This window comes from Polistes canadensis, unplaced genomic scaffold (assembly GCF_001313835.1).
Source record: "Polistes canadensis isolate GaletaPanama2010 unplaced genomic scaffold, ASM131383v1 scaffold_71, whole genome shotgun sequence".
NCBI classification, from domain to species: domain Eukaryota; kingdom Metazoa; phylum Arthropoda; class Insecta; order Hymenoptera; family Vespidae; genus Polistes; species Polistes canadensis.
This window is the reverse complement of record NW_014569618.1, coordinates 545,947-568,749: the sequence shown is the minus strand read 5'-3', so window position 1 is coordinate 568,749 and position 22,803 is coordinate 545,947. Positions and strand designations below refer to the sequence as shown.

At 30.6% G+C, this 22,803-nt stretch overlaps 1 protein-coding gene across 1 annotated transcript in view; it reads left to right on the top strand.

Annotated features, from left to right (window-relative positions):
- Positions 1-22,187, top strand: part of LOC106786296 (beta-1-syntrophin-like) — a gene marked incomplete at its 5' end in the record, with an annotated part of 134,046 nt that extends 111,859 nt beyond the window's left edge. Inside the window, 4 exons of the mRNA XM_014747505.1 lie at positions 326-549; positions 17,318-17,535; positions 20,710-20,927; positions 21,253-22,187. Coding sequence (XP_014602991.1) covers positions 326-549; positions 17,318-17,535; positions 20,710-20,927; positions 21,253-21,345 — 753 coding nt within the window. The remainder of the gene's footprint in view (positions 1-325; positions 550-17,317; positions 17,536-20,709; positions 20,928-21,252) is intronic.
- Between the last annotated feature and the right edge of the window lie 616 nt (positions 22,188-22,803).

Genomic DNA, 22,803 nt, shown 5'->3' with positions numbered 1-22,803 from the left:
GATTGATTTGTAATATTTTATAAAATTGAGATATTATTATCCCATACGCATATATCTAAATTTAAATTTCAATTAATTATATAATTAAAAAAAAAAAGAAAAGAAGTATACTATAAATCTGAATCTTAAGTAATAGATTTATATATTTTTGTGATCGTTTAAAATTTTTCGAATGATAATGAATTAAAATTAATAATAAATATATTAAAAATGTACTTAACTCTCCCTTTGATTTTTCCTATTAAATATAAATCTATAGATATATTTATTTGTGATGAGATTAAATTTGATATTAACGATATACGATATTGATATCTGATAACAGAAAGGAAGTGCAAGCAGCGAGAGTAGCGAGGATGGAGCCGGAAGTAGTGCAAGTACTTCTCGAGGTGTTGGAAGTGGATTTGCTTTGGCAACTGGTTGTGCAGGTGGATGGCGTAGCGTCTTTGGTGCGGTTTCTGGACGAGAATTAAGGCTTTACGAGTGTGCACCATGGAGTCCTGAAGCATGGGCATCACCCAGTATTACTTGTCCTCTTATTGCTACCAGGTAATTTCAAACATATCTTAACATTATAATTAATAATTTTATATTAAATGTCTTTCTTTTTTTCTACATGCAAAAGGTAACATTTCTATAATTTAAATCACATTTTTTACTTCACAAAAAATATAACTTGCCCGTTATCTTTCAATATATTATTATAAATCAACTGCTTAAATAATAATCATTTTTGTAAGTCAATCAAAATTAATTTCCTTCTTTCTTTTTTCATATATATATAATTAACCAAATCACACTACAATAAATTCTAAACGAGTTAATTGATGATGTGAACTTTTAATAAAAAAAAAAAAAAAAAAAAAAAATTCATTGTCATATATAAGAAAAAGAATCGATAATAATCGCGTATAAATAAAAAAAAAGAACGTGTACATTATTAAGACAAATGAAAAACAATATTGATAATTCTGTCATTAAATTTATACAAAATCAAATCTATCGTAACTTATCGTTTTACCATGGATAATATCATTATCATTGAAATAAATCTTATCGGAATGGTTGGTGGGAGAGCCCCTTTCGAAGACGTTTAACTAACTCTCTCTCTAACTTCTCTTGTCACTGTCGTGTTAGATTTCAGGTTTCATCGTTGCGATTTCGATGACGTTTAAATAACGATTGTCTAGCTAGCGTGTAATCGTAGGAGTAGAATAGTAGTAGTAGTAGTAGTAGGGTAGAAGTCTCCTATGGGATATAGTGATGTGCCTAGGAGAATGACGAGAGAGTGACATTTAGGGGGTGGGAAAGTGATAGGAAGGAGAGCAACGTTATGCATTCGTGTTCGTCAGTATGGCCAAGGGATTACCAATGAGGCACGTCGGATTACCGCAGTTAGCGGTGTTCGTTAGACCGCCATTTTAATTAAGACTATTATACATCCAATAATAGTAACACAGTAGTAGTTGTATTAGTACTCTGCCAACTACTATAGTACCATTGCAACAAACGTTACGTGTACAAACGACGATATTTCGCTTCGACGCTTTCTCTATACCAGTAACACTCTCTACAATCACCACCAACTACCACCCACACCTCCCCCCAACCCCTCCCACCTCTTCTAAAACGCAACCTCTATTGCACTATTGCGTTAATTGATCGTCATCAAGCGAGTTTCCCCATATTGACCACACGTATCACTTTCATTCGATTATTATTATTATTATTATTATTATATTTACTTCATTATGTTATTTGTTAATCAATTACTTTTATTTTCTTTTCTTCTTTTTTTTTGAGGGTTCAACAAATAATCTAATTAAAAGTTATATGACAATTATGTTAAAGCTTTTAATTGGAATAATTAAAACGTAAGTCCCTCCTTCCTCCCCACCCCCGAAACTAATCTAATTAAAAAATATTATTATCAAATTCGTATATTATATATTGACATTAATAATTGATGATCGATTGCGATTGTATAATAATTCATAATCAACACATCTGATATATTAGCAACTGTATCATGTATTATTAAAAGTATTAAGCATTAAAACAATACAAACATAAAAGAGAGACATCGAAGAATAAAATGAAGATTATAAAATAAATCGAGAGACGAGGAATTAAAAAAAAGTTCCAAAAAGTAAGAAAAGACTTAGCTGTAAAAAATTTTGTTTAAATAGATAAATAATATTGACATTTTTATACAAACAATATTACATATAACAAATAATATTAATAATTAATACCGCCTTAATAAACGCGAGCACGCATAAATATTAAGCTTTTTTTAAAAACGACAGACACACGAAAATAAAAAGTAAAAAAAAATAAAAAATAATAAGAAACCATGAGGAAAAAATAATAATATCAAGAAAGTAAAGCGTTATAAGATCAAAAAGTAAAGCGTCCGATAAATACGTGAGGGATTTTACTCCTCCCATTTGAAAGGCTACTAACCTACGATCGCTTAGGTGTATCCCTCTTCGACTACCACCAACGTGTATACCAATGACTCAGGATTCTGTTTACACACGTCAACCCTTCCGTTCTCTAACAACAGAATACCGCTTCTGTTGTTATCGTCGTCTTCGTCGTCGTCGTTGCTGGTACTGGTGCTGGTGCTGGTACTGGTGCTGGTACTGGTACTGGTGCTGGTACTGGTACTGGTGCTGGTGCTGATGTTGGTGCTTCTACTACTTGCTGTTCAACTAGCTAGCAGCAAACTACTACTACTACTACTACTACTAAATATGTACTACTATATAACACAACCTAGTGAAAGTAACGTTGTTGAAAGAACCAAAGAGAAAAGCGATTAACCAAGTGGCTGATCATAATTAACGGCCTCTGACGCGTACTTTCTAAGTGTTGGTTTATAAAACTTCGTGGAAAAAAAGTTCATACGTAGGAGTGGTCCCCCACTTCAAAGTACGTTACGTTACAAAGTGTGTTTCCTCTTTTCTACTTGTCGAGAAAAGTTCAATCTCTCTCTTTCACTCTTGTTTTTTACTTGAAATATAATGAAACACAAGGGGGGGGGGGGAAGGTTACCGATAAACATTATTTTTCCTTTAATAATCAACAATTAAAACGTATTGTTAGGAAAAATTCTTGACTATTATATTAAAAGGCTTCTATATACAAAAGTGGTAAACTTTTGAATGAATATACAATATTATAACGGTCTCACTTAACTAATTACAAAATAATATTGTTTTCCATATTATCAAGAATTATCTCTCTTTTTCAAGTTACTTTAAATTAAATATAATAATAAATATGATTAATAAATAAACGTATCTATAAGAATTAGGATAACTTTAACCCTTCTTTGCATGATGATGGAAATTTCAATCATAATATTTAGTCAAGAAAAAAAGGTACTCAAAACCCTTGTACTGTATATTTGTTGTTGCTGGCAACTTTTTAAGCGACTATAGCGTACAACAAAACGCAGTTGTCAACAAATAGCACTAGGATTTTTTTTAAAATATTTTTCTTTCAATCTAGAGCATTAATTACATTACCCTGATTTATTTTAAAAGAAAAGAAAAAAATCATGCAAAGAAGGGTTAAACGATTCGAACAAAATTTGTCTAAATCTAACAATTATATATTGATTCGTACGAATAATATTCTTATTAAAACGAATTACATTGATAAAATTGAACATTATCTAATTCGCGTTATTTGGAGAAAACACAATTTGTAACATTTAATGTGTTCCATCCTATACGTGCGTATATGTTCGACAGGGTGGTGCTAGAGGAAGGGGTTGAAGAGAAAAGAGCCTCGAGCACGTCGACGAAAGCTAGATAGGAAGGGAACCGATTCCGGGTTAATTAATAGCAACTGATTAATCGTTAGAGCCAGGCTATTCTCGTCAAACAAACCTCCGAGCGAGGCTTCGAGCTCGTACGTGATCTGCAAATAACATAGAAAGAGAAAGAGAGAAAGAGAGAAAGAGAAAGATAGAAATAGAAAGAGCATTTTACTCTCTTACCCTTTACGAAGATTATTCGAGAGGGTGAATTTCTCGTTCGTGTTCACGATTATTACCAGCAATCTAACTAACTCTCTTCTCTTCCACCCTCCCCTCCCACCTCTCACTCCCCCCCTTCCTTCAATCTCATAACCGAACAACATAAATCCCCCGTTCAATGTTGATTCTGGTCAAAAGTGAAAATGTTCCTACTGACTTGTTATATATCGGCTAACCTATTCTTCATTAAATGTTACTGAAATGGAAGTAAAACGTAGAATACTTACTCGTTACTGTGCTTTACGTTCGAATAGGCAAAGCTAGACACATCGTACGACTACAGCATTCGGAATGCTTGCTTTGGTACGTACGTGATCGTCGATAGTAGTAGATTCTCAATTCTAAGGGTTCTGTTCAATAGGAAACAACAGTAGGACAACTGATCTCTGGTAGCAGATTAAACATACGTGATATATTATATATAGAGTTCGTGATAGTATATATTTGTAATCATAGGTTCTTTGAAAATTCGAACGAACGAATTTTTATTGTAATTTTTTTTTGTTTGAAAATATATTCGTCTTATACTTATTCTCAACGAAAAAAAATAAATAAATAAATAAAAGTAAGTTAATACTAACTCGTAAAAATATCTATATAATATGATTTATTTTAATTAATAAAATTAATCATTTAACAAGTGGATCATTTTAATAATTCGAATAAATTTTTAACGAAGTTATAGTTTAAATATTATAAATTAGGGCAATACACACGTTCGTTATAACATTGGAATTTGAAATTATATAATATTTCATTTTTATTAACGAACGCGCGAAGGGTATCATCTATTTGACCCCAAGCGCTTAATGAAGACATCAGATAGCAAGAAAATTCGATTAAATCCGTTCCCGCGCTATCCTCTTCCGGTTCGAATTACCTTGAACCTCGGTTCGAGCCCTTCCATCTCGTCCTTCCTATGATAGGTATACCTGCAGCTTGATAGAGCTTCGTTACCGCAATCGTTTCGAGTTTCCGCTCGTTGCAAGGAAAGAAAGAAAAAGATAGAGAAAAAAAAAAAACAAAGAAAAGAAAAAAAGGAACAAAAAAAAAATAGAAGTGGAAAGAAAATGCTTGAAATCTCGGTATTAAGTGACTATCGAGAACGATAAAGGTCCTTTCTATCCTCTCGTTACCACCGTGATTCCATTTGCTATCGTAAAAAATTTATTTTCGATTGAGTTTTAATCTCCAATTTGACGGATTTACGATAACTTCGATAGGAAAATAAATCGATAATTAATACGAAATCTTTTTGTTTTTTTTTTTCTGCTCTCGAAAAAGAAATACAGAAAAGTAATTATTTGTGAAAAGAAAATTGAAGAATTATCAAGAATATAACGATATTTTTAATAATTACGTTTTAAAAAAAAAAAGAAAAATAAATATTGTAGATTGGCAACTAATTGTAAGTTATTGAGGATTGGATTTTGGTTGGCAACTAAGCGAGTATGGTTATTTTAATAAAAACCTACAAACCAACCTCTCTTTCTTTTTATCTATATCTATCTATATATCTCTATCTCTCTTTGTATAAATAAATACTTAAGTAAAAATATATATATAAAGAAATTATTAAAATAAATTTACAATGTGCCAATTTTTTGGGTTTTCAACTAAGCGAGGGTGTTTATTTGAACATTTAAAGATCGGCATATTTTGATATCAATTAAGAATTTAAACAACAATATTTATTTTCTCGATGATGAAAGAAACATCCCCTCCCTAATCTTTCTCACTTTCATTCTTACTTTTAAAGAGGAAGTATCATTTAGTTGTCAATCAAAAAATCTGCAATCACTTAATTACCAATCCAATAGTAAAGGAAGATAAATATGGCTAATAATATTCGTGTTGCTTGAAACGGAAAAAATATATATTTACATTTAATTATATATGAGAGAAAAAATTAAACGAACATTATGCATCATGTGCGTATTCATTTTATTATTAATTACACAATATCAATATATATATATATAATAATAAAGAAAAAGATTTAAGTGTAACGATCAAGTTGTTAAATAAAATATTAATATAAATGTGTCTCGTTAACATATTTGATAATTAATTAAAATTTGTATGCTGTCTTACATTCATCCTGCCTTATAACAATGATTGATAATAAACAATAAACAATAAATATATATAAACGAAGAAAAATTAATCATTATAACAAGAGCCGACAAAAATTAATTCTAAATAAATCAGATTTTACCTTAAAAATCCTACCGTGGCAGTGTGTTGTAAAATAAAAATAATATAAGACAATCTATGAGAGAGGAAAAAGGATGGTGGAAGAGGGAATGCGAGGTGGGAAAGGAGGATTATGAGGGTGGATAGAAGGAACGAGCGTAAAAATTGCTGGTAGATAAGGGTGCTAAGGGCGCCATTCGTCTACATCGTGGCTGACAGGGACGATAAAGTTTCTTTCACAGCGAACCTCTGCACTAGCTTAACGTGCTTCCTCAAGGACGATCTCCAAGGATGTTCTAACCTCGAAGATGGATATCGTTCAAAATGGCCTACGAATTTGGCTCTGGTTCGTCAGCGATAAGCAACCAACGTAATTTCATTTTCATTGATATTATCTACTATTTTCAACTAATATTAATTATCTATTAATTACAATCTAAAGGGCTTCATATTAATCTAAATAATATATATATAATAGATTTTAGTTAGTTTAGAAGATTTTAGTTTGATTATTTTAAGACAAATTTCATTTTTGTTTATGAATTTTGTTACTGACTGAGTAATAATTATTATCAAATCTTCAATATCTTTTAAATAGTGAGGTTTACGAAAAAAACATAAGATACCTTTTTTGTAGAACATTGAATTTCCTACAAAATTTGATTAAAACATTTTGTCGTATAATCAATTAATGAGGAGGTATGAATTTTTTTCCGTTGGACTGAGAAAAAAATAAAAAACCGCGATGAGGAGGATCTTCCTATTAAAATTAAGAGCCCATACTGGGTGCCTAGCAACAAGTTTTTGTGTGTCAGATCCAAAAAAAAAATGAAAGTTTTTTTTTGATTCACCCTAATATATATATAATGAAATAAAAATTATTAAAAATTATTATTATATATATTATATGTATAAATATCTAATAAAAAAATTATTTGTGAAATCGTTTTATTCGAATTCATTTCTGATGATTTAATACTTTCTCTATTTCTCTTCTTTTTTTTTTTTTTTATTTTTTTGCTTTGTTTTCTCGTTCCTTTCTTCTCGTCGCTCGTTTCGTTTCGTAGTTACATTTTTTTGTATTATCAGCATCGAACGTTCACGGGGCCATCAATTTGGATTAACGTGCGCTCAGTGCGAGCTTTCAAACCACTGTCGCCATTTGCTCGATTGTTATAGATTTACAAACGTAGCCGTTCTTTCTCTCGGTTCTAAACGATAAATTCACAACGACATGTGACAAAAAACGAATACGAAGGAATGAGATAGAAAAGGGTTTTTGAAGGATCATAGATATACGCATAGAATACATATATATGATATATATATATGAAAAATTTCATTTGTGAGAATAACAATCCTATAAAAATTCATTGAAATCATAAAAAAAGAAAATCAAATTCTTATAAAGAAAAAAAAAAACAATAATTATGAAGCGTAATATAGCAAAACGATAAAGGGTTGATCATTACGCGTTTATATTTCTTTTATAATTATTTTTTCCAACTATCGAGAAAAGAGGAAAAGAGAAAAAGTGTCGAGTTAGGAGAATTTAATAAAGAAAAAAAAAAAAAAAAAAGAAAAAAAAAATAAATTGCAAGGTAGGGATTTTATATGCACAGTTCTCTCTCTTTCTATCTCTCTCTTTTTCTCTTTGTATCGGAAAAAATAAGAATAACAAGAAAAATAAGAATCAGTTGTAACACAGCGTCAACAATATTTCTTTTTCTATTTTTTTTTTTTATTCGTTCCGAAGGAATCTCAAAGATTGCGTAAGAAAATGTGAAGAAATATTTTTCAACGGCAGTCATATAATTTATCGAATCTTCGTTGGCACGGAAAATCCAATGAAGGTAGGGGTGAAAAAAAAAGAGAAAACGAAAAAATGAAAGAACGAACGAACGAATTCGAATTCAACGTTAAAATAAACGAACGAACGAACGAACGAACTATTGCAACTCGTTCGCAAAATTTGTCCACTTGGAAGCTGTATCGATTAATTCGCCATTTTTCGATAACTTCGAACGTAAAATTTAGAGATTAATACAGTTTTGAAGGGTGTCACACACACTTTCTGTTCATATAAAAATAGTCAATAAAACATAAACTAGACTATTATTTTACGCGTTGTATAATGTTTTTGTTATAATTAATATTATGTTTTATGCGTTACCCGTTCCCCCCCCCCCTCTTCCGCAATTTCAATCGTCTCGTGACTTTGTTTTTAATAAAACTAATTTATTCTTGTAATTTTTTGTAACGAAGATGTTTATTTCTTTTTATTTAATAAAAATAAATAATATAATAATTTAGATTATTTAATATTTAATAAAAATTTATTTCTTTTATTAGTAAACAAAAATTTTGAAATTTTTGTCCATTAAGTAATTTAGAACCAATAATAATCATATGTTCTTATATATTTATATTAATATTGTACAAAATATAAACAAAATAAATTATAATTATAATAATTAAAAACATCGCGACAAAAATAACGAAGAAACGAACGAACGAACGAACGAACGAACTAAAAAAACAAGAATAAAATCAATTTTAAATGATAACGCGAAAAGAAATGAAAAGAAAATTCCTTACTGTGCAGTATTTAAAGTCCAACACGACTGATTAATTCTATTTCAGGATTTTTCAGGTTCCATTCGAGTCCATGCGAGTGACTTTAACTCGTTATCCAGTTTTTTTTCTCTCCCCCTTTCGTTTTTTTCCTCTTTTTTCTTCCTTTTTCGAAGATATAGGTGTACGTTTTATATATATACATATATATATATATATATTTTTTTTTTGTTAACAGGATAAAGTTTAAACACTCGCGAAGCTTTCGGACTAATCCCCGGAATAATCGATAATCGTTATCGTTACTATATTAACCTCCACTTTTTTCACACACTCACACACACACGCACACACTAACGAACACACGCACTCGATTAGAATTCTTCGGCTATGTACATAAATAAATTACAAGCGTGTTCCGTGCGAACGCCCCTATCGATTTTTATTTCTTTCTTTTCGATTTTTTTATTTTTTTTTTTTTCCTTTCCATCGAACGAACGTGTTTCTTCCTTCGCAGAAAAGAAAAAGAAATCGAGAGGAATAGAAACGATTGCGAGAAATAACGTTAAAGATTCCTATATCCTTTGCTCTCTCTCTCTCTCTCTCTTTCTAGTTTTGTTTTTTTTTCCTTTTTTTTAAACTTGTTTTTCATCCTTTTTTTCTGTTCCAGTCTTTTGAGCTTTTTTACTTTATCTCATCGTATAAGATTTTGTAGCGGGTAATAGGAGAATTATTATGGGAGTAAAGTTTATAGAAGCTCCTTTGAGTTTGGCTTGTTATAATCAAAAAAGAGAGAGAGAGAGAGAGAGAGAGAGTAAGATAGAATTAAGGTGGAATATTTCATTTCATTATCTTTGGATATTGAATAATTCAAATCTGAGATTAATGTTGATTTATTAAACTAATAATAATATACCATATATAAAGAATATATTTATAATTTACTTTTTATTCTCTCGTATTATTTATTTATTTTTATTTTCTATCTCGTTACTCTCCGCTTATATAATTTTTCCTTTTTCATTTTTTTTTTTATTATTTTATATATACTTTTACGCTCATTTTTCACCGTGCTTCTTTAATTCGTAATATTCTCTCACACTCCACTTTTCGTTATAATAAAAAAAAAAAAAAGAAAAATTATTGAAATTTTTTCGGGGGAAAAAATTTAACGAAAGAAGAAGTTTTGATAATCAAATTACGAAATCGGACTAATTAAAACTCCGACTGGTATCGCGGTCATTAATTATTATCGAAAGTGTCTAGGACAGTTTTCCAGTTTGTTACGTGCTTTAGAGATGAGATTTTCCTGACGAATTTCTGGATTTTCTCAGTTTCCATCTCAACTTTATCTACTATCAGGATGATATTTATTCTCGTATGCATCAGTCACGAAATAAAACACGCATGGTAATGCCACACTAGAATCTCCAATTTCACCTACCGAGATTTTAACTGAATTTTTTTCTTTCTTGCTAATCCTCGAAATAGAAGAATAAGGGAGAATATAATAGGTCTGTGCTATTTATCGTTTTTAAGTATATTTTTTTTTTTTCTTTTTTGTAAAGAACAAAAATATTCCGAAAAATTTTAATATCATATTAACTTGGAAACATTGTATAAATTTTAAGAAAAATTTTGTAAAAATTACTATTAATTACAATTCGGCCTATAGAACAAAAATCTTAATGATAGAAAATTTACATTTAAAAAGATTTAATCCAATTCAACAAATACAAATAATTTAATACTATTTACTATTGTTTACCTATAACCTGGATTTAGTTTTGTGTTTATTTAAATTTCAATTTGTATAATTGAAATCTGTGTGAACAGACGGAGATAATAAAATAATAATAAAATAATTAAATGATTGATCATTCGTTAAGGATTATCGTGATAAATGTATGCATGCTTGAATGAATCACGTACGATGTGCCAACGAGAAAATAACAAATTTCAAATCAACCTTCTAAACGAAGTCTCAAGTAATCACGAGAGTTGATTGATCGCAGTTTTACCGGGCTTAAGTCTATTTTAATTTTAAATTTTAAGAAAGATCTATGAAAAGAGTGACGTAATTTATCTCTCCCTGTCTCTCTATAATGAACTCTCTTTATATTGTCTCTCTAAAGTCCAAAAAAAATGCCACTTTAAAAGAAAGAAAGAAAGAAAGAAAGAAAAAAAAAGAAAAAAAAAGAAGACGCGTAAGAAATAAGCTAATCAATTTTCGCAAAATAAAAACGAGAATATTTTTTATTGAAATAAAAATATATTAAATATACATACTTTTTTTTAACTCTTCGGCTACTATATTCGTATATATGAGTTATCGATATAAGATTATGAACGCATATATAACCTAATACTTCGTCTTATCACAAAATGATTTTAAATTAAACATTAATTATTTAATATCATCTCATTCAAATAGATAATCTCAAAATCGATCAAAATTGAATTAATTCTCATCACTCATTTGCATATTCAAACATACACACACACATACGACACTTAAAATCGTAATAGTTTTCAATTTAACAACTACCAGTTCCAGTTACGACTTCATCCTACTTTAGAAATCTCGAAAAAGAAGAATGTAAAAAAAGAAGTGACATGAAGTAGAACGAATGGAGTAAAAAGCTAGGTTTAAAAAATAAATGCATCTCGAAGAAGATATTTCCGTTCGAAGGGGTCCGTGCAGCAGGAGGCCCCTACCTCCACTCCCCCTCCCACCCCCTAATACTACTCGAAAAAGTACGAAAAGCTTCGACTTTGCAAAAGTTAGACTAAGAGACAAACCAGAAGTGATACACGGCTGTCTTCAGTGAAACGTTTCCTTACACCCAAGCTTTAGATAGAAAGGGAAGAACGGGAACTCCAGAGAAAAAGTTTTTCTCCCCCATACAAGCCATCCACCCCCCACCCATCCCCATCAACCACCCTCCCTAACTTCCCTCTTGAAGCCCTCCAACCAGCAAACCGTGAAGTCTCGGCTTATGCTTACGGAGGAGCATCCATTCTCGTTTAACGTCTTTATTTACCGAGCTCGGAATTCTTTTTCTTTTCCACCACTTTTTTTTTCTTTTTTTATTTTTTTTTTCCTTTATTCCATCCCCCTCTCTATTCTATTCTTTTCTTTTCTTTTCTTTTCTTTTCTTTCCTACTCGAAGTCGTCCATTCGATAGCCGGTGTCGTATCGACACTCGGTGAAAAATTAGCGAACGAAAAAGAGACACAAGATTTTACGAGAGGATTTTACCTTAGAATACGAAATAAACGTTGCGACGTTGGTTATCGAATGTTTATTCGATACTTTTATCGATCTTTTTTATTTTTATCTTTTTGTTATTTTTTTTTTTCTTTTTAGATTTTCTTCTCTTTCGAAGTAAGCTTATTTCTATTCTTTTAATTATTAACTGTTTACTACGATTACTATGCTTTTTTATAGCTTAATTAATATGCTATTGCTTTTTTAATTATTAACTATTTACTACGATGTTTATCGTTATAATTATTATTTTTTTTTTTAAAAGTGCATGCAATGAATTAGACTCGTAACAATTAGAATAATTTTTTTAGAATAGTAACTTTCAAAGTATTTGATTTAATTTTACTTTATGGAATATAATCATTTGCGATTGATAATATTAATATATACGTTTGTTAAAAAATGTTGTTAAATTTTTTTGTATATTAAAAATGAAAAAAAAAAAAATACCAATTCTGCTAAAAATACATACGCATGTATAATCTAAACCCATTAATAATCCATATCCATGCATAACATTTTCGATAAACATTAATACAAAGCAATTTATAACCAAAGAAAACTTCAAAAAAAAAATTCCTACTTTCCAATATTTATTTTTTCTTTTGTATATATATATATATATACCTTAACCTAGTATTTCTTCTGCCCGAATTTAAAAAGTTCAGGAAGGAAACTAACGTAGGAAGTATTGTACGTGTGTTCTTATGGCAAGAAAGACAGTGAAGAGTAGGAAGAGTGGGTGGATGGGTGGGTGGGTGGCGAGGTTGAGTATGCAGGTGAGGGTTGAGAGTTGGTAGAGAAAGGATAGGATGGCAGAAAGATAGAAAGAACGAATAACGGTTTTATTGGTTGTATTCCAGAGGGAACTAGCTCGAAACCTGATCGCACCCGGAGGAGCTCGTACGTCAGCAACGTGACGTAACACTCGCGTGGCCGGATATTCATACGCGAGAGGAATAGCTGGAAGGGGGGGTGGGGTGGGTAGGGGGTGGAAGTTGTTTCGATCCTGTCGGTGGTTTCGGGGGTGGTTTGATACGACGAGGGGTTAGTTGGTGGAACGAGGGTAGGGTTGCTAGCTAGATGCCACATCGAAGCCCAATGCGACCGTTAGCTGGAGTCGAATTCAACGACGATCCCGTATTTTCCCTCACCGATTTTTATTTCACCCCCGAAACGTTGTAAATATCCCGTCCCACCCTTCTCTTTCTCTCTCTCTCTCTCTCTTTCTCTTTTGCCTACACAGACCCCCCTTTTTTTTTCTTTCCCACCCACGTTGTTTCTTTTTCTATTTCTATTTCTTTTTTTTTATTTTATTTTTATTTTTATTTTCCCTTTCTTTTTCTTCTTTTTTTTTTTTTCCCCTTTCTTTTTACTTCCGCGCGTGTACGCGAGCGCTTCTTTTTGCGCGATATTTTTTTCCCCCGTCGTTGTTTGTTTGCTGCATTATTTTTTTTCTTTTCTTCTTTTTTTTTTTCTTGCTCTCTTGGCCCCTTTCCCTTGTCACGACTCTCCGAAATCCCTATAAATCCGTGTCGCCCAAACCGATACGCGATGGTGCCACTGCTCTCTTGTTCGATGTTACGTGAAAGTTGGGACCTAGAGATATTTTTTTTTTTTTTTTTTTTTTTTTTTTTTTTTACTTTGGCTTGTTTATTTTGGGGTTTTACCTCGAATCTCTTTCCTTTCATTTTTATCTTTATTTTGCTTTCTTGCGTATACGTTTGCGCGTCTTTTTCTCTTTACCTTTATCTTCTTTTTTTTCCTTTTTTTTTTTTATCCTTCTCCATTTCTAACGTTCTTTTTTTTTACAGTTTTCAATAGTATAACGCTCACGGTTACCGTCGAATATCGATTATCGTTTGAAAAAAGAACAAGAACAAGACATGATATTGTTCAAAAGTTTAGATTCATAATATTTTCCACGATGAATATATTAAATTTATTTATCATCGTCGTTCGCGCGCGAAAAATATTTTCAAGATTAAACATTAAAAATTTCAGGATAAAGAGAAAATATATATATATATATATGTTTATAAAAATATAGTTAGAAATTAAAAATTAGAAAAAAAAAGAAAAAAGAAAACTTTTCCTATCCTTTATGCAAAATACGTAAATTTTGTTAATAACTTTTTATTCCCAACGGATATTCCCAGGACAATATAAAATTTCGCAATAACCGATGGAAAACTAGCGCAAAAATAATTCGATTAAGGCTCGTAATTTTACCATCGACCGACAATGGTTCGACATCGGGTTTAATATTTTGAAAAATTGCCAAATCCTGTTCTCATTCTCTCTCTCTCACATTTCCCGATTTCTATAGTGCATTCGTTTCGTTATAACAGGATGGTTAAAATTGTCCGATGGCGAAAATGCTTGATTAAAATCTCGAGAGCGAAGCTATCGTTTTGGATTTGAGGCAGTTAAGCGTCATAGGAAATATCACATGTCGGTTGGTTTTTATCGAACAAACGAGAAGTTACTACGTATCCGTATAATGTAGCTATTAATCATCACGTTGATCGAATATCGCACTTTAATTCAAACTCATAACTATTACTTCGTCAACTTTAAACTTATCCAATTGCAACTTTAAACGGATTATGATACAATTTTATCCAATTATTATCAATTTACTTTTGAATTTTTTATTAGAATATAATCAAAAAAGAAAATAAAAGTAAGTAATAAGGATGATGGTGATGGTGATGGTGGTGATTACGGAGAAGAGAAAAGGTGACGAAGAAGAGAATAAGAAGGGATATGGGAAAAGGAGGGTGGTTTGTTGAAGAACATTCTCCAACAGGGTTGCCTAAATGTTACCAAATTCTCTATAGAAGCATTGAAACGTCGGAAACATTTCCTTGAATGTTTCGAACAGCAGTAACACAGTACCCTATCCATTTTCATGATACACAACTTCCTTTCTCATCTACTTTGAATTTCTCATAGACGCTTTTAATCGATTTTAAGATGAGATATTGCGTTGGATAGGTATTTCTCCTTAACAAGGTTTCCTTCTAAAGTGCTAATTAATTTGTTATGATCTAGTTAATGTATCTATCTCTCCTCGAACTGGCGGTTCTTTTATTTTTCATGTTTTAAGTAAGGTGATGCACCGTAGGATATAATTTTTGGAAATTTTGATATATAATTAGTATCATTAGAAATGTCTTCTTATAATTCAATTATTGTATGATAAATTTTGATAAAGGAAAATATAATTAAAGATATAATTAATGAATAAAAATTGATCGTATGAGAAATTTTAATTGGAATATCCTAATATTTTCATAAAACAATTTCATTAAATCATTTTGATATAATGTATTTCCTTTTTTCTTTGTTTCTTATACAACCATTTAATTTTATTTAAAAACAAAAATACCGATATTGATTAAATACGACTTCTTATATAATACTTTTCTTTTTTTGAGAAAATCTAATAATAATAGTAAGATGAATAAGAACGAATTTAAAATAAAAATATCTTGAAATGGTAACGAGAGACACATCTTGGATAATGTAAAATTTGAGCTAAAGAAATCCTTCTTGCCAATCGAGAATCCATCTTGGACGCAATAAAATCTCAAAAATTTTACGATCGAACAGAAGGAACGATTTAGTGGCGTCGAAATAGAACGGAAAAAGAATCGTCAGCGTAAATCGTGAGAAAGATTCAACGGCAGAAGGAAGGAACCACTCGCTCCCCCCCCCACCCCACCTTCGCCTCCCCACCCCCTCGGCCTCCTAACAGTTCGAGAAAAGAGGGAGGGAAAAATAAAAGATTTGGATGGGAAAAGAGGTAGATTGTAAGAGGGAGGGATCAAGAAATAGGAAAAGATTGTGAGTTTGTAGAGCGATAAACGGTGGCAACGTTTTTCAAAGTTTTCAATGTCCGTCTTGTCGACGTATGTATGTATATCCTCATATACATATCTATACATATATATATATATATATATATATATAACGTCGTAGCCCAATGTCTCGGTAGAATCTTCAATCTTCGTTTCCATTCACTTCTGACGGCCTCCGGGGGACAACTTTGCCTTCTTTTTCGGTTGTCTGCTTAAAGAACGACTCACTGGAGGAGGCTGCTCCCCCCTCTAACCTGAAATATTTACTCGTAGCTGGTTTCTTCCAACATTCCTCGATATCCTCTCGTAATTTTTGTCTACTTTTTTTCGTGACGTTACACTTTCGAAAGGAAACAAGAAATATATGTATGTATATATATGGATCGTTTATTTTGAAAGTGGTGTAAGTTTATTTTCTGTTGTTTCGAGAAAATTAAAGGTTTGCATATTAGTTAATTTAACCCTTCTTTGCACGATGATGGAAATTTCAATCATAATATTTAGTCAACAAAAAAAGGTACTCAAAACCCTTGTACTGTATATTTGTTGTTGCTGGCAACTTCAAAAAAAAAAAAAGAAAAAATCATGCAAAGAAGGGTTAAAAATATTCATTAATTATATCAAATTCAATAATGTTTCTATTATTTAACTAAAATAATGTTTATTTATTGGCTGTTAATAGACTTATACCACTTTCAAAGTAAACAGTCCATATATATAATCTAAATTTTATTCACAACGAACACACAATATATTTGAGATTAATTACAAAATATTAACACGATTATATATATATGTGTGTCGATAATTTAACCCTCTATGGACTATAAAGGAATCCGTAAGAAAAAAGAGCGTTCTATTTTTATCAATGTTAATAAACAATTACATAAAAATATAAAAAGGAGACCAAATACAGCAGTACTTCAAGTAAAAAACGTGCGGAAAGATGAAGTAGTACATTGGCCAATTTTTTTCAGACAACAGAAAAAATGTTCAAAATGCAATGTACATTTACGTTTAACGTTAGGTAAAAAATACTTCGTAGAATTTCAATTTTTCTACACAGAAGTGGGAAACATTATATGGGCCTAAAAGTTACACAGTCAATTTATTGTATAATAAAATTTGTTTAAACCGGAAATAATTTTTTTCATCCACATATATATGTTTATAATAATTATTGAGAGATTTTCGGTTGCAATTAATTTTTTTGTTGTAATTTATAACAAAAATTTGGCCCCACAGAGGGTTAAATAATAATGAAAAGCTGCGTTTATAAGAGAAAGTACGTGTACTTTATAAGGTACGTGTACTTTAGAAGGTTCGTTTAACTTTAAATTACCGTACGTAATTTGACAGATTGGTTTCATCACCGACAAGACAAAATGAGGCAGCGGCTAGTAGTAGTGGTGGATTTACACAGCACGGTGCCACGTTCGCGGTTCGCGTTGGTACGATCGACGGCGTCGTAACGCATCATCTGCGTGCTGAAACACGAAGGGATCTGGCAGCTTGGGCAAGGGCGATTGTTCAGGGTTGTCATGCAGCAGCCGCATCGTTACGTGAATATACCGTTCGTAAGTTAACCCTTTTTACTTTACCTTAGTGTAAAGTAATCTTTACATTTTCTAAACACAATCGAAATACACGTATATGATTAAGCACAATTATTTATATCACGTTGACATTATTAATTTATGATTTGTTTTAAATTCATTTCGATTTATCATAACTTCGTTAAAACGTTTATTTCATTTGTGTTCATTATTTTTGTCGAATCGTTAAATTAATTAATTTATAATTAAATCGATTATATCTCTACGTTTAATTATATTAAAATTTAACTAATTTTTTAAGATTACGATTATTAGAAATAAGTATATATATGAAATGTCGCTAAGTTTGGTGTTAACACATGGTTTGATCCTAATGTTTTTCAAACACTTTGAATATATTTATTTGAATGAATTTAATATTGATTTTGATCAAATTAATTCGTGAATTTGAAATATTTTCGAAATCTTAATCAGATACTAAAGATTAATAATATTATATTATCGCGTGCATGTATGCGAAATAGAAGATTCCTAGGAAGCAATTAACGCATATCGCATGAAATGGTTGGTCGTTGCACTTAATCGAATTCGCATCGTTGAACGAGATGAGCGACAAAGGGTGGAGAAATGAAAGCGTTCGTTCTATCGTTATAATTAAATAAGTTTTTATCGAACGATAACGATATTCTTTTTGTGTTTTGTGTTTTCAAAGATACGTGTTATTAATTCGTTTGCATAAATAATTCACACAAATTGCTATCATTTCGATCCGGTATTCTATAATACTACGTGAACGGTTTATGTAAATATGCATACTCGGGATGTAAAACGTAGAAGAAAAAAAAAAAAAAAAAAGAAAAACAAGAAAATTCATTTGAAATATTTAAATTTAAAAGAAAAATATTTGAGAAAATTTACATGTGAAGAAACATTTTTTTTAATTACTAACCACAAACTTTTAATTCGACGGGAAAGGATTTTTTCGTCAAAGTTTAATAAAAAAAAAAAAACATTTCAATATTTGCAGTAATTAAAATAATGTTTAACATCATAAACATAAATATATAAACACTAAATGTGAAAAAAAATGATATGTAATTTTAATACGTAAAATATCAAAATTATGTTCTAATGAAAATATTTACAAATATATATTCGGGATTTCTTTTCGATATTTTTCGATTATTACTGGTATCCCCGGATTGAACAAAACGTTAAAACAAAAAATTCATTCAATTGCAAACATAATTTTCCCGCGTCTACATTTTCAAATATCTTTCACAAAGAACTGAAAACTGTTTTACCGCCAATCAAACAATTTTTCATTATCGAACATTCTCGGTCGATCCGTTATCGTTACGTTGAAAGATTTTATTTTTCTTTACATAAAAAAAAAAAAAAAAAAAAAAAAAAARAAAAAAAAAAAAAAAAAAAGGAACGAAACGAATGATAAAAGTATGCAAATGTAATTGGATATCTCCGAGCTCTCGGATAAATCGAAACAAATAAATCGAAGGGTTTAAACTGTAAATAAATCCGATAGAAGAAATAAAAAAAGAAAAAAAAAGAAAATAAAAAATAAAAAACGCACAAAGGGTGCGCAAAAAAGGAAACAGAAATAAGGGAAACGAAATAAAATAAAAAGATAGAAAGAAAAGAAAAGAAAAGAAAATGAAAGAAAAGGGAAAGTAAGGAATGAAGAACGTAACGATTAAGTCAAAACCCTTTTTTTTTTTTCTCTCTCTCTTTATCTTTCTTTCCTCTCTCTCTCTCTCTCTCACTCTTTTTTCTACTTTTTATCTTTCTCGCTATTTTTTTTTTTTTTTATTCGTCGTCGTTTATCACGATGTTCTTTTAGCGAAAGAACCATCCTCCTCCTCCTCCTCCTCCTCCTCCACCTCCTCGTCGACGATTCGAAACCGTTCGCTTCGATGAATTTTAATTTCTTTTCTCGTTCGACGATGAACGGCAATAATAAATCGAGATGGATGCCCGTTTCGCAGGAAACCTTTTTGTTCGCCACTCGTCGAATCCATCGATCATAAACTCTACCCCCATGAGAGAGTAAAGAGAGAGAAAGAAAGAGTGAGAGAGAGAGAGAGAGAGAGAAATAGGGATGGTTTAGAAGTAAAGGGAAGGGTTGTGAAGGGAAGTAAAAGAAGAAGAAGAAAGAGAAAAGAGGATAGGAGGAAAAGAGGACGATAAAGAGTCGTAAAAATGTTCGAGGTTCTGTGTATACATATATATATATATATATATATATATATATATGCATGTTATTGCCGGGAAAACTTTACCATGGATTTTTACCACTGTACCCTCCTTCCTCCTCCTCCTCCTCTCGCTCGATTCCATTCTACTTTAAAACCAAAGAAAAATAAAATAAAATTGTAGTAGGGTAAATGTTATGGTTATTGGCAGATACACTCTCTTCTATAGTTGATTAAGTATGTGCATTCTTTTTTTTTTTTCAATTAGCAAGAATTTCGATACCAATTATGGTTTTATTTACGATCTAAATTGAGCTTGGATAAGTTTGTTTTTTTGTAATTCAGATAAATAAGGATTGGAATACCCCCCGATTATGGTTATTTTAATAGTATTAATAATTATTAGATGTATATATATATACTGATTTTGTTTTTTAGATTAGAAAAGAATTTTGATACCAATATCGTGATAATTTTAATAATCTTTTATTTTGAATTTATACATATTAATGAATTCGATGTGTATCATTAACGTAATTATTAATTTTCTAACAAAAATAGAAATAATAGAAATATAATGAAATAAATTTATCAAAAATGAGAATATATAAATAATGAAAAAAATAAAGAACATATAAAGATAAGAATAAAACTAATCACAAGCGAATTAATATAAATATTATAAATGAATTTTAAACGATCAATATTAATTGATACCACAAAAATGTCATCAAATTAATTTTTATCTCGTTTCCTTTTTTTTTTTGTTTATCTTTCTTCGTGTTATTTTTTTTTTTTCTCTCTCTTTTTCAAGAATAATTTGTTCGAAGTGGCGGAAAAAAATATTGGGAACCCTTTAAATCACGTAGGGGCGGGGGAGGAGAAACCAGCTCGAACCGGTGGACGGATTTCTCTGTCGTATTTCTTTTTTCATCTTTTCCCTATCGTTGTTGTTTTTTTGTTTTTCTTTATTTTTGTTTTGCAGGGTGCACGTGGCAGGGTAAAGCCTGCCAGTTGGTCGTCAATCACGAAGAGGGATTCTCGTTGTACGCTACTGGGACAAGGGGCGTCATTGGAAACGGCGTTAGTCCTGGATCACCACCAACTCCTCTTTGGAAAAGATCCTTCGACAAACTGAAAATGTCTGCCGACGATGGGGCACGTTTACTATGGTTAGATTTTGGCGGGGAGGATGGTGAAATTGTGCGTATATTTTTAAATTTATATTTTAACTTAATTATCAATATTCTTGTCCAGAAATATATTATTAATATAAGTCTCAAAGTGAATTTTAGACGGTTGTTAAATCTTATGAACAATTTATTTTGAACTAGTTGTACGTTTCGTACCTTACTAGGGACTTCTATCAGCAACTTGATCATTTAATATTTGTCAAACTTTACAATTGTTTCATTAATTCACGAATCCTACAGAAATAATTATATTTAAATAAATTAAATTATAGTTTTTATTAACGCGTATCATAAGAATAAAAGTAAAACATTAATAAACATTGTATGTTCAACAGGAATTGGATTTAGAAAGTTGTCCGAAACCGATAGTCTTCGTTCTACATAATTTTCTATCAGCGAAGATTCATCGAATGGGCCTGAGCGCATAGGGATACGAGGGGGCCCCGGCTGAGGCCCCCGACCTGCCCCCACATACCACCAGATCCGTCACTAGTGTATTTCTTCATTGAACGATTAAAAACACACACAGAGACGCGTACACACGGATAAAGATAGAATGAATGAACGAGAGACAGAACGAATATTACGAAAGAAATTCAATGAAATTGAAATATAAAATAAAATCATATAAAATTAAAATAAAATAAAACAAAACGTGTGTAACAACTCGATATCAATTCAAAATCTATAAAACGATATTTATAAATTCCCCCAAAAAAAAAAACAAAAAAAAAAAAAAGAAAGAAGAAGAAAAACGCGAAGAGAGGGAGAAAAATTCTTTCGCTACGTTCTGTCATTGAAAATACAAAACAAACAAAAAGAAATAAATAAATGGTTCGCGTAAAGAGAAACAAAAAATGATAAAAGATGACGAAAATATTCATGCCGGTTTAAAAATAATAAAAATAGTGGTGAATGGTGGTAGGTGATGCAGGAGCATTCAATTAAAAAAATATTAAAGTAATAAATGAAAGAGAGAAAGAAAGAAATAAATAATCATAAAGATGAAAGATAAAAGATGATGATCGAGTACATTAGACGAACGTTTGTTCGATCTTCGATAAAAACATAATAAAATGTTTTTGTCTTCGATCGCCTCTAAAAACGAGCCTAAATAATTAACTAAATAACCTATCTACCTAACGATAAGAAGTAAGATAATTCAAATTGACGATTAACGAGGACACACACAAAACCAAACGAAAAAATTGAGAACGAACGAGAGAGCATAAAAAAAAAAAATAATACGACTAAGGAAAAAAGAGAGAGAGAAAAAAAAGAAATAATATAAGAATGAAATAATAATAAAAAAAAAAAGGTATCAAACGCACGAGCAAAACCACATAATAACTAACTCGTTCGAGAGTGAAATAAAAAATAAACCCGAGAGTAAGAATAATAAAAATAATAATATTAATAATAATAATATAAAAAATAAAAATAAATAAATAAAATAAAATGAAATGAATTAAAATAACAATAGTAATAATATTATTATTAATTAATAATAATAATGGATAATAACGATAACGATGATATTAATCGAAAATCCCAATTGTTTTCGTGTTTACTAAAAAAATAAAAACGCGAATCGTATCCGTGCTGATAATGAATGGATTTTTCATTTTCTCATAATAGGTATAGAATAATTTTTTTTTTTCATTCTTTTCTTTTTTTTTTTCTTTTTCTTACAATTAAATTGAGACGACTATTATCGTAAACGTTCTCGTCGTGCGCGATGATGCACTTTTGTTAAATAATAACGTTTCTCGTTTTTTTCAAGATAAGGATTTAAAATGAAGGAACGAATGATTAAAAGCGAAGGTGAACTTTAGTGAAATACGATTTTAGAAAATGTTAACATCTTCGTCGATTTTGTCTTCTTT